This window comes from Bos javanicus, chromosome 29, assembly GCF_032452875.1.
Source record: "Bos javanicus breed banteng chromosome 29, ARS-OSU_banteng_1.0, whole genome shotgun sequence".
NCBI classification, from domain to species: Eukaryota; Metazoa; Chordata; class Mammalia; order Artiodactyla; family Bovidae; genus Bos; species Bos javanicus.
The window spans coordinates 26,820,569-26,833,654 of NC_083896.1; the positions used below are offsets into that span (position 1 = coordinate 26,820,569).

Genomic DNA, 13,086 nt, shown 5'->3' on the forward strand with positions numbered 1-13,086 from the left:
CCCTCCCCGTACCATCCCTCTGGGTCATCCCAGTGCACCAGCCCCAAGCATCCTGTATCCTGCATCGAACCTGGACTGGTGATTCATTTCATATATGATATTATACATGTTTCAATGCCATTCTCCCAAATCATCCCACCCTTGCCCTCTCCCACAGAGTCCCAAAGACTGTTCTATATATCTGTGTCTCTTTTGCTGTCTCGCATACAGGATTATCCTTACCATCTTTCTAAATTCCATATATATGCATTAGTATACGGTATTGGTGTTTTTCTTCCTGGCTTATTTCACTCTGTATAATAGGCTCCAGTTTCATCCACCTCATTAGAACTGGTTCAAATGTATTCTTTTTAATGGCTGAGTAATACTCCATTGTGTATATGTACCACAGCTTTCTTATCCATTCATCTGCTGATGGACATCTAGGTTGTTTCCATGTCCTGGCTATTATAAACAGTGCTGAGATGAACATTGGGTACATGTGTCTCTTTCAATTCTGGTTTCCTTGGTGTGTATGCCCAGTAGTGGGATTGCTGGGTCATAATTGTCACCCTGCTTATTTAACTTCTATGCAGAGTACATCATGAGAAACGCTGGGCTGGAAGAAGCACAAGCTGGAATCAAGATTGCCGGAAGAAATATCAATAACCTCAGATATGCAGATGACACCACCCTTATGGCAGAAAGTGAAGAGACTAAAAGTCTCTTGATGAAAGTGAAAGAGGAGAGTGAAAAAGTTAGCTTAAAGCTCAACATTCAGAAAATGTTGGTGATGGATAGGGAGGCCTGGCGTGCTGCGATTCATGGGGTTGCAGAGTCGGACACGACTGAGCAACTGAACTGAACTGAACTTAAGGCAGTTCTATTTCCAGTTTTTTAAGGAATCTCCATACTGTTCTCCATAGTGGCTGTACTAGTTTGCATTCTCACCAACAGTGTAAGAGGGTTCCCTTTTCTCCACACCCTCTCCAGCATTTATTGCTTGTAGACTTTTGGATAGCAGCCATTCTGACTGGCGTGAAATGGTACCTCATTGTGGTTTTTATTTTCATTTCTTTGATAATGAGTAATGTTGGGCTTTTCTGATGACAGAGTATTCAGTATAGCACAAATTTATCTGCAGTTCCTTATTAGATCTATTATCTTTTCATACCAGATGGGTTAAAAGTGTTCTGGTAACTGGTGTTCTCAGGGACCTTTGGCATCAAACTCATAAGCAGATAATGACTCTGCTCACTTCTGTTTACATGCTCTGCATGAACAGTTCCTAAATGGATTCTTTAAGTCAGGGATTTAATAACATAGGTGTTATTGATAACTGAGAGAATAAAACTAATTTTATGGGTAAACAAAACCCAGTTTTATATTCCTTTTATTGAGGTATGCAAAGACATAATTATTATAATCTGCATATTATGATGCCTTAATGGCCTATAGCCAATGGTCTGTGATGGCCTATATGGAAATAGAATTTAAAAAAGAGTGGATACGTATATATCTGACTTCCCTTGTGGCTCAGTGGTAAAGAATCCTCCTGCCAATGCAGGAGAGGAGGGTTTGATTCCTGGGTCTGGTAGATCCCCTGGAGGAGGGCATGGAAACCCACTCCAGTATTCTTGCCTGGAAAATCCCATGGACAAGGGATCCTGGCGGGCTACAGTCTGTGGGGCTGTAAAGAGTTGGACACGGCTGAGTGACTAAACAACAACAATAGGTATACGTATAATGAAGTCATTTTGCTGTACACCTGAAACTAACACATTGTAAATCAACTCTACTCCAATAAAAATGAAAAAAAGACTGCCAGGCACACATCTATAGTTGAAAAATTGGGTTTATTATTCACTGCCTACCGCACAATTGCACTCATCTCACACGCTAGTAAAGTAATGCTCAAAATTCTCCAAGCCAGGTTTCAGCAATACGTGAACCGTGAACTTCCTGATGCTCAAACTGGTTTTAGAAAAGGCAGAGGAACCAGAGATCAAATTGCCAACATCTGCTGGATCATGGAAAAAGCAAGAGAGTTCCAGAAAAACATCTATTTCTGCATTATTGACTATGCCAAAGCCTTTGACTGTGTGGATCACAATAAACTGTGGAAAATTCTGAAAGAGATGGGAATACCAGACCACCTGATCTGCCTCTTGAGAAATTTGTATGCAGGTCAGGAAGCAGCAGTTAGAATTGGACATGGAACACCAGACTGGTTCCAAATAGGAAAAGGAGTTCGTCAAGGCTGTATATCGTCACCCTGTTTATTTAACTTATATGCAGAGTACACCATGAGAAATGCTGGACTGGAAGAAACACAAACTGGAATCCAGATTGCCGGGAGAAATATCAATAACCTCAGATATGCAGATGACACCACCCTTATGGCAGAAAGTGAAGAGGAACTCAATAGCCTCTTGATGAAAGTGAAAGTGGAGAGTGAAAAAGTTGGCTTAAAGAACTCAAAAGCCTCTTAATGAAAGGGAAAGTGAAGAGTGAAAAAGTTGGCTTAAAGAACTCAAAAGCCTCTTGATGAAAGTGAAAGTGGAGTGTGAAAAAGTTGGCTTAAAGCTCAACATTCAGAAAACGAAGATCATGGCATCCGGTCCCACCACTTCATGGGAAATAGATGGGCAAACAGTGGAAACAGTGTCAGACTTTATTTTTCTGGGCTCCAAAATCACTACAGATGGTGACTGCAGCCATGAAATTAAAAAACGCTTATTCCTTGGAAGGAAAGTTGTAACCAACCTAGATAGCATATTGAAAAGCAGAGACATTACTTTGCCAACAAAGGTTCGTCTAGTCAAGGCTATGGTTTTTCCTGTGGTCATGTATGGATGTGAGAGTTGGACTGTGAAGAAGGCTGAGCGCTGAAGAATTGATGCTTTTGAACTGTGGTGTTGGAGAAGACTCTTGAGAGTCCCTTGGACTGCAAGGAGATCCAACCAGTCCATTCTGAAGGAGATCAGCCCTGGGATTTCTTTGGAAGGAATGATGCTAAAGCTGAAACTCCAGTACTTTGGCCACCTCATTCGAAGAGTTGACTCATTGGAAAAGACTCTGATGCTGGGAGGGATTGGGGGCAGGAGGAGAAGGGGACGACAGAGGATGAGATGGCTGGATGGCATCACTGACTCGATGGACGTGAGTCTGAGTGAACTCCAGGAGTTGGTGATGGACAGGGAGGCCTGGCGTGCTGCGATTCATGGGGTTGCAAAGAGTCGGACATGACTGAGCGACTGATCTGATCTGATGAGAAAGAACTCACACTTTGGAGAATGTGGAATATCTCAGTGAAACAATGAACCTAAGGAAATGGGGGCTTGTTCTGGATTGGGTGTTATCAGAAAGATGTGGCAATTCTAGGATTGGGTAGCTCAGTAAATCTTTTCTGCAGTGAGGGTAGACAGAGTGAGATGTAATTGGTATGTATAAGATGTAATTGGTAAAGAGGTAGCGGTCATTCCATTTGGCAACAAAGGAGGAGGTTTAGTATTTTGTGTTGCACAGTGACCTTGTGTGAAATAGATGTTTTGTCAACTTTTGTCCAACAAGTGAAAAGCATGATGATATGTAAGCATTGTTATCAGTTTGCAGTTCACTGAGACCTATTTGTGAACGTCAGATGAGTTCTGGGTCAGGTAATGATTTTTTTCTTAAATGTTATTATTCATATAATCCTCCTGACAGTGGCAGTGTGAGGCTCCCTTCTCTAGGACAAATCTGCTTTGATTCATAAGATTACATTTATTTGTTGAGCCCCTTTGGGGTTCTTATCTTCTAAGATACTCAGCAACAGGGTCAGAACTTCCAGCATCTCAGGGCTGATGAAAGCTTCCTTTTTCTATCTCAGCAATCTCTCCATGTGAAATCAATGTTACTTTTATGAAAATCATCTCATTTTGTAGCCACAAGTGCCTGGTAAGATAAACAGAGCAGAAGTTCTTGGCTCTATTTTACAGATGAGCAAGTGGCAGCTTAAAGAAGTAACTTACTGAAGTCCATTGGAAAAAAAAAAAAAAGTATTGTGTTAAAAAAAAAAAAAAAGAAATTAGTGCCTGAACAAATGTTAGACATCAGCTCTTAGAACTCAGAGTCTGGAATGTTTCTGCCTTTCTGCATTAATTTATGCAAAATACTTCAAGGACTAGGGAGCCAAAGAGTCCTTATTTATTCCTGGTTTTCCATAGCAAGATCATAACGCTTGAGTCTTGGTGATATGTGATGCTTTCTCATCCTGCCTATGGACTGCGAGACTTCAGTCATGATTCTGTGTCATTCTTTATGCAGAGCAAAGTGACATATAGAGGAAGCAAGTCTTAGATGTCCTGAAACTGCTGAGTGTCATGTTCCTTTGGAATGTGGTAGAACTATCCTGCTAACTGACTCTCTCAAGACTTCCTTTACCTTTTTGTTCCTCAAGCTGTAAATGAAGGGGTTCAGAAGAGGAGTCACTATGGTAATGAGGACAGTGGCTATCTTGTCAAATTCCAGGGAGTGGTTCTGATTGGGTCTCACATACACAAAGATGTTGCTCCCGTAGGCAATGGAGACGACAGTGATGTGAGAAGCACAGGTAGAAAAGGCTTTCTGACGTCCTTGGGCTGAGGGGATGCGCAGGATGGTAGAGATGATGTAGGTGTAGGACACAGTGGTGAGCACCAGCGAGGTCAGGAGGATGAGAGAAGACAAGAGGAAGCTTATCATTTCAATGAAATGAGTGTCTATGCAGGCCGCCTGCAGTAAAGGGGCGATGTCACAGAAGAAGTGACTAATTTCTGCAATACAGTATGGCAGCCTGGACACCACAATAGTTGGGCAGAGCACAGACAGGAAGGCCCCTACCCAGGAGCCCAGAACCAGAAGGAGACACGCCCTGCTGTTCATGATGATGGTGTAGCGCAGGGGGTTACAGATGGCCACATAGCGGTCAAAGGACATCACCACCAGCAGGATGAACTCCACGGTCCCCAGGAAGAAGTAGAAATATGTTTGGCTGATGCAGCCTGCAAAAGATATGGTTTTCTCCTCCTCTAAGAGGCAAGCTAGTAACTTTGGAGTAATAGTAGTTGTGAATAAAGTGTCCAAAAATGACAGATTACTGAGGAAGAAGTACATTGGTGTTTGGAGACGATTATCGGTCCATATTAAGGAAATGATGACAATGTTTCCTGTTATGGTGAGCGTGTAAACTAGCAGGAGAATGACAAAAAGCAATGTCTGAAGCCCCTGGACAGCAGGAAAAGAGATAAGCGTAAATTCAGTGATGGTGGTCTGGTTTTTTGTGGCCATTTCTGTGTGGAAGGAGAAGAAACAAAGGAGGTTAGAACAGTTTAAGATGTCTTTCAAATGTTTTATGATTTTGCTAGATGTAAAAGAGAATGTTCAAGAGGGAGGGGGTTCTAGTCCTGTCTTTGACTCTATTATGGGGCTCCAGGGAAATCACTTGGCCTCAGTTTTTATCTATGTAATTGAAGGGCTAGGGAAAAAAGCCCCCCAAAACAGGAACTCTGTGAATTCTTTAAACTTTAACACTTTGATTTTTATTTGGTATATTTTTCTCCTTATTTCCTTCCTTAAACCCAAGTTTATTCAAACTAGCTGAAATATATAATTAACTGAAAATCACTCAACTTATTTTGATCATACAATTCAAGAATAAAAAAATAGGGATTTCCCTGGTGGTCCAGTGGCTGACTCCCTTGCTCCCATTGGAGGGGGTCCAGGTTCATCTCTGTTCAGGGAACTAGATCCCACATGTCACAACTAAAACCTGGCACAACCAAATATATTGTTGCTGTTTAGTTGCTAAGTCATGTCCAACTCTTTTGTGACCCCCACGAACTGTAGCCTGGCAGGCTCCTCTGTTCATGTTCATGGAATTTCCCAGGCAAGAATACTGGAGTGGATTGCCATTTCCTTCTCCAGGGGATCTTCCTGACCCAGGGATCAAACCCACATCTCCTGCATTGACAGGCAGATTTTTTTTTTTTTTTTTTTTTACTGACTGAGCCACTAGGAAAGCCCTTCCATGAGTAATAAAAATGTGAAAATATTAATATGAAGTGGAGATATGAAAACTCAGATTTGTACTGCATCTGCCTGACTTCTGTCTACAATAAAATTTTTGATAGTGTAAAGCCCCAAGGCTCTTTGACCTTGTAAATCATGTTTCTTCCAGCATATGCTTCTACCACATAATAAATGGAAGATAAATACACACATTCATATACCCTGTGGGCAATTCAAAACTGACTCCATAATTCTTGGCACGTGTTTTGTATATTTAGACATAGAAAGAACCTTAACTTTTCAGAATCGTATTTGTTTGATTCCTTCTCAATGCTGTTATGATGCACTATTTTCTTGCTCTGATTTTCTTGGAAAGCTTCACAGTCCAGGGGCTACTTGTCCAAACCTGTCATATTTTCCTCTCCAAAAAGTCAAACTATCTATGCTTAGAATCCTTCATTTGTGGAAAACATGCAAGTTGCTTATTCGTGCATCTTGTTTCATATTTGATCATCTCTAACTCTTAGAAATTCTTTATTAACTTGAGGTAAAACCTTTTTCCCCAGGAACTTTCACCAGTTGGTCTCAGTACTGTATAATTAGTGTTATTCAGATGAAGTCATTCTCCTCAAAAGGCCTTCGTTTCTATTTTTAGGTTTTAGGTAATAGCTGTGATTTTTGTTGTTTAGTCGCTAGGTTGGAGAAGGAAATGGCAACCCACTCCAGTGTTCTTGCCTGGAGAATCCCAGGGACGGCGGAGCCTGGTTGGCTGCCGTCTCTGGGGTCGCACAGAGTTGGACATGACTGAAGCGACTTAGCAGCAGCAGCAGCAGTCGCTAGATTGTGTCTGACTCTTTGCGACCGCATGGACTGTAGCCCACCAGACTCCTCTGTCCAAGGGAGTTCTCAGGCAAGAATACTGGAGTGGGTTGCAATTTCCTTCTCCAGGGGATCTTCCTGATCCAGGGATCAAACCCTCATCTCCTGCAGTGCAGGTGGATTCTTTGCCTCTGAGCCATGAGGGGTAGCTGTGATACTACTTAACATACACTGAGTTCCTGGTCATTATATGCTAAGTGCTTGAAAAATTTAGATACTATTAAAAAAGAATGTGAGAAGGGAGTGGCAGGGGATGAGATGGTTAGATAGCATCACTTGACTCAATAGACATGAACTTGAGAAAACTCTGGGAGACAGTGGAGGACAGAGGAGCCTGTGTGCTGCAATCCTTGGGTTTGCAAGGTTGGACCTGACTGAACAACAACAACAGCAACAGCAACAAAACGAAAAGTGTATCGCCTACTTAGACACAAAATTTTCTTGCTGATTTTTAGGTTGGCAGTGTTTGTTTCCACATCATCTTTTGTTTTGATCTATTAATTTCTGATAGGTGACTATTAAATCATCCCTATAATTGATGTTGAATGTGTCATATTTTTCTTGCATTTTGTCAGTAGCTGTTTTAATCTGTTTCAAGGTTTTGCTATTTTATACATGTATGTTTGGCAACCTTTTGAAGTAGGGAGTAGATATTGTGATTTACATTTTGCACATGTAAAACTTGAAATTTATAGAATTTAAAGGGGAGGGAGGCAGGAGGGGGGTTCAGGATTGGGAACATGTGTACACCCGTGGCAGATTCATGTTGATGTATGGCAAAACCAATACAATATTGTAAAGTAATTAGCCTCTAATTAAAATAAATAAATTAAAAAAAATAATTTTCTTGTCACATAGCTAGTGTGTGACAAAGCCAGATTCAGTTCCAGTTCTATCTGATCCAAATATGCATTCTTTAGTAAAAGTCACAATCTGGATTCTTATTCCCACTTTTGTAGAGAGGGAAAAGAGGTCAGAGAGGCCCTAGTTATGGTCTAAATTATATGTTACATAAGCCTGGATCAAGACTCACTTCCCTAGTTTAGTTAATGCAAAAATGTCACTCTCATTGCTATGTTCCGTATTTAGGAATGTTGTTCTTACTGTTGTAGCCTCGTGTTCTGGGAAACAAACTCACTCAGATGGACTATGCAGATAGTGGAGTGCAGTTTATTACACCAGCGGGCCCAAGGCAGAGTCTCCTCTTAGCCAAGGACCCAGACCAGTTTTTGTGAAAACCTTATATACCATAAGTGTAAGTGCCCAAACCCACCTCCCCAAATTCCCTGAAACTAGTCTGAACAAAGGAAAAGAAAGATACAATCAAAGTTAAGCCATGATTCATATGCCTCATACCTCATACCTCAATAAGCATAATAGAATGTATGATTCTGTTTGGTTACACAGATAATCAGGGTATTCTTTTAGGCAATGGAGAGTCTCTTCCTTCCTGGGGCCTGGTTTTCCAGTTGGTAGGTCATTTCCATAGATACTGGGTATATAGCTCAAAGTCCACAGTCTAGCCCAAGATGGAGTCCTGCTTTCAAGCTGGAGCCTGCTTTGTCTGTTTCCTCTTTCATTACTATTTTGAATAATTGAGTAACTGGAATATTTTAGATTCAGAAAAGTCTTAGCATTGGAAGGGATATTTAGGGTGAGGTAGTTCTACCAAAGCAACCTCTGGTGGCTCAGACGATAAAGAATCTACCTGCAATGCAGGAGACCTGGGTTCGATCCCGATCAAGAAGATGCCCTGGAGAAGGGAATGGCTACCCACTTCAGTTCTTACCCGGAGAACTCCATGGACAGGGGAGCCTGGTGGGCTGTAGTCTACGGGGTTACAAAAAGTTGGACATGACTGAGCACACACACACAGTTCTACCAAGGGCTAAATATAAACATTCTTTTCAACTATTTTTCTAGCCTGAGACCTACTGTGGATTGCCTATTACATCTTTGTTAAACTCTGTCACAAAATCCATCATTACTTTGACTTGAAATCTGCTTACCAGTTGTTTTCATGTGTTTATTCTGAAACTCCGAATCCTTTATAAGGTAAATGGAACTTTGAACATTTTTTTTCTTGCATCTAAGATGTGATGTGTCCTTTTCTCTATGAAAATAGGCCATGAATAAGCTGTGATATTTGAAACTCTTGCTTGCTCCCAAGAATTTAATTGAGAATGACTCTTGGGAATATGAGGTAAAAGAGGTTAATTACTATTATGATAATCAAAGACTTTTAACCCTGAAAATTAATCACAACTACAAATTTAGTTGGAGATGCCAAATACACATGTTGAGGCCTCTAGGGGAATTACACCATGTTTTTGCTTTATTCAGTTAATAAAAGTTTGGTGGCCTGCTTTAGAGTTTCAGAGAAACTGAAACACAAAACTTTTGAGGGAGTCCCCTAGTGGCTTAGTGGTTAGGATTCCAAATTTTCACTGCCATGGCCTGGATTCTGTCCCTTGTTGGGGAACTGAGATCCCACAAGCCACACAGAGATGTTAAAATTTTTTTTTTTTTTGAACTTTCTATTTTGTATTGGGGTAACTGCAACCATGAAATTAAAAGACGCTTACTCCTTGGAAGGAAAGTTATGACCAACCTAGATAGCATATTCAAAAGTAGAGACATTACTTTGCCAACAAAGGTCCGTCTAGTCAAGGCTATGGTTTTTCCTGTGGTCATGTATGGATGTGAGAGTTGGACTGTGAAGAAGGCTGAGCGCTGAAGAATTGATGCTTTTGAACTGTGGTGTTGGAGAAGACTCTTGAGAGTCCCTTGGACTGCAAGGAGATCCAACCAGTCCATTCTGAAGGAGATCAGCCCTGGGATTTCTTTGGAGGGAATGATGCTGAAGGTGAAACTCCAGTACTTTGGCCACCTCATGTGAAGAGTTGAGTCATTGGAAAAGACTCTGATGCTGGGAGGGATTGAGGGCAGGAGAAGAAGGGGACGACAGAGGATGAGGTAACTGGATGGCATCACGGACTCGATGGACGTGAGTCTGAGTGAACTCCGGGAGATGGTGATGGACAGGGAGGCCTGGCGTGCTGTGATTCATGGGGTCGCAAAGAGTCGGACACGACTTGAGTGACTGAACTGAACTGAACTGAATCCCAATTAACAATGTTGTGACGGTTTTAAGTGAACAGGGAAAGGCCTCAGCCATACATATACATGTATCCATTCTACCCCAAACTCCCCTCCCATCCAGGCTGCCACATAACTGTTGAGCAGAGTTCTTTGTGCTATACAGGAGGTCCTTGTTGGTCATCCACTTTAAATACAGCTGTGTATACATGTCCATCCCCAAATCCCTAACTGTTCCTTCCCCTCATCCTTCCCCTTGGCAACCATAAGTTCGCTCTCTAAGTCTGTGAGTCTCTTTCTGTTTGGTAAGTTCATTTGTATCATTTCTTTTTAGATTCTACTTAAAAGGAATGACATATGTATTTCTCCATCTCTGTCTGGCTTACTTCACTCAGTATGACTATCTCTGGGTCCATCCATGTTGCTGCAAATGGCATTATTTCATTCTCTTTAAAGGTTGAGTAATTTATGATGTTCTCAAATAGTTGACAAAATTATGCCAGATTTTCCTTTCCCAGGAATGGCGCAATAATGGTATTTCCAATGCTCTGAAAATGATAAATGTGCCCTTCTTTCTCTGTTAAAATGGAAGAAAACTTTTTTGTTCTTGTCAAGACCTGTAAAAGGTGACTTTGTCTTCATTTATTATTTTCGACTATGCACACATATTTAGTCATGTCTAATTCTTTGTGACCTCATGGACTGTACAGCCTTACAGGTTTTCCTGTTCATGGAATATTCCAGGCAAGGATGCTTGAGTGTGTTATCATTTCCTACTCCAGGGGATCTTCCCAACCCAGAGATTGAACATGTGTCTCTTGCATCGCCTGCATTAACAGGCTGATTCTTTACCACTGAGCCACCTGTGAAGCATCATTGTGTATACTTCATCCTTAAATTAGCCTAAAAATCCTTAGGTTGTGACTTGGAGTAAGTTTAGGTGCCATTAAGTGAGCACAGGCATTTTCTAGATTGATCAAATGTAATTTCTAAAAGTGGGTAGAAACCCTCCAAAGAGGCCAGGCTTGGAATAGAGAGGTGCCATGCAGCATTACTCTCAGCCAGTGGACCCTTACATGTGTTTTTTTTTTTTTGTATTGTATCTCTTGTATACTCCATTTAGCTCACATCAAAAGCTTAGTTTCTGGGACTCATCCATTTTCCTCTGTCAAAGCCTAGACACTTTGACATTTCTACCTATTAAAAGTCAGAAATTGTTGGATTAGTTAAAAAAAATGCAACTACATTTTAATTACTGGAGACACATCTAAAATAGAAATTGTGATTGAAAAATAAAGGGAAAGAAAAGGGATACACAAGACAACACAAACCAACTTTGGTAGATTGCATTATTGTTCTCAGCCATTTTGTACCCCTTTTCTTTATAAGATGATTACATGTCTCCACTTACACATCCCATTCTCACACTGGCCTTGTGACATGCTTTAGAAAATGGCAGCTGAATGGACCTGCAGTGCTCAAGGCTTGAGCTAAAGTTTGAGCTATTGCTCTGTTCCCTCTGTCACAGATTGGCATGTCCCAGGTAGGGGCTGCTGCTTTCTCCTGAATCCAGAATAAGGACATATGTGGGGCAGAGACAAAGTACATAGGGAGCCAGTAACATGCAGTGTGGTCGAGCAACACGTCTGCTTTCTTTCTTTGTCTCTCTTTTGGCTGCACTGTGAGGCATGTGGGATCTTACTCCCCAGATGAAAATGGAACCCATGCCCCTGAAATTGGAAGCTTGGAGCCTTAACCACTGGACCACCAGAGAAGTCTCTAAATCTTCTTATTTTTGTTAGCCAATGAAATCTGGGGGGTTGTTTATTAATGTATCATAACATAATCAAATTGACTCCTATGCTATTGAAAAGCAACTGCCAACTTAGAGGCTAAGCCCCCCAGAAAAATTCATCAAAAAATGAAATAGAGATATTAATATTTTCAAATAAAAAGTAACCTGAACGTGTTTATTGTCAGCACATCTACATAAAAGAACTACAGATTATTATTAACATCGAAGAATAGAAATTTAGATATGCAGAAAGAAATTAAGAACAACATAGAAATTAAATATATGAGCAATGTGAATTAATTTAGACTTTATAAAATAATTATAGTGGTTTCATAAAATTTTAAATATATTTATAATAAAAACTCATCATAATAATAATGTGAAATGAAATTAAGGACATACATATGTCAATATGTGATGATATTACATGTAAATATATTTGATTTTCTAATTAAAAATCTAAATTTTCAGATTGGATACAAATCCCAACTATACACAGCTACAAGAGACTTTAAATATGAGGGACAGGCTTGTTGAAAGTGAAAGAACTGAAAAAGGTATATAATGCAAACTCTAAGAAAAAAAGCAAGTGTAGCTATATTAATGTTAAACTAGATGTTATGACAAGAAGTTACTAGAGCTATACTGGAATATTCTGAAATATAAGAATTCTAAATCTGTACCTACCAAAACTATGACATCAGAATATACAAAGCAAATGCTGACAGTGCTTGTAGGAGAAACAGACAAATTCATATTTGTAGATGGAAGTTTAATAATACTTAAGAGATAAGATGGCTTCTTAAGCAATAGAAAGCAGACAAAACAAATAGTAACAATAAATAAGATTTGAATAATACAATTAATAGTTTGATTCAACTAATATACAGGGTATTTCAACCAAGAGGGACAAGATAAAGAGGAGCTTTACGTAATGATAAAGGGCTCAAACCTAAAGAGTACACAACAATTGTTATTGTGTATGTGCCTATCTACAACAGCAGAGTGTCAAAATATGTGAGGCAGAAACCAATATGACTGCAAGGAGATATAGACAAGTTGACTATTATAGTTGAAGAATTAAAAAACCCTCTATGAGAAATGAAGAAATCCAACAAGCCAGGAAAAAGCATATAGGTGAACTCAATAGCAGCACTAATCAACCAGGTATAATTTACATCTACAGACTATTTCAACCCCAAACAGAAAAATACACATTCTTCTGAGACTCACATAGAACTTTCTTCAAGATAGATGTAGTCTACATTCTGGACCATAAAACACACCTTAGCAAGTTTAAATGA

At 40.1% G+C, this 13,086-nt stretch overlaps 1 protein-coding gene across 1 annotated transcript; it reads right to left on the reverse strand.

Annotated features, from left to right (window-relative positions):
• Window positions 1–4,341: 4,341 nt before the first annotated feature.
• On the reverse strand, window positions 4,342–5,289 carry LOC133240946 (olfactory receptor 6M1-like). The gene has a single exon (XM_061405926.1). It carries the CDS (start codon window positions 5,287–5,289, stop codon window positions 4,342–4,344), a length of 948 nt encoding a protein of 315 aa, XP_061261910.1.
• Between the last annotated feature and the right edge of the window lie 7,797 nt (window positions 5,290–13,086).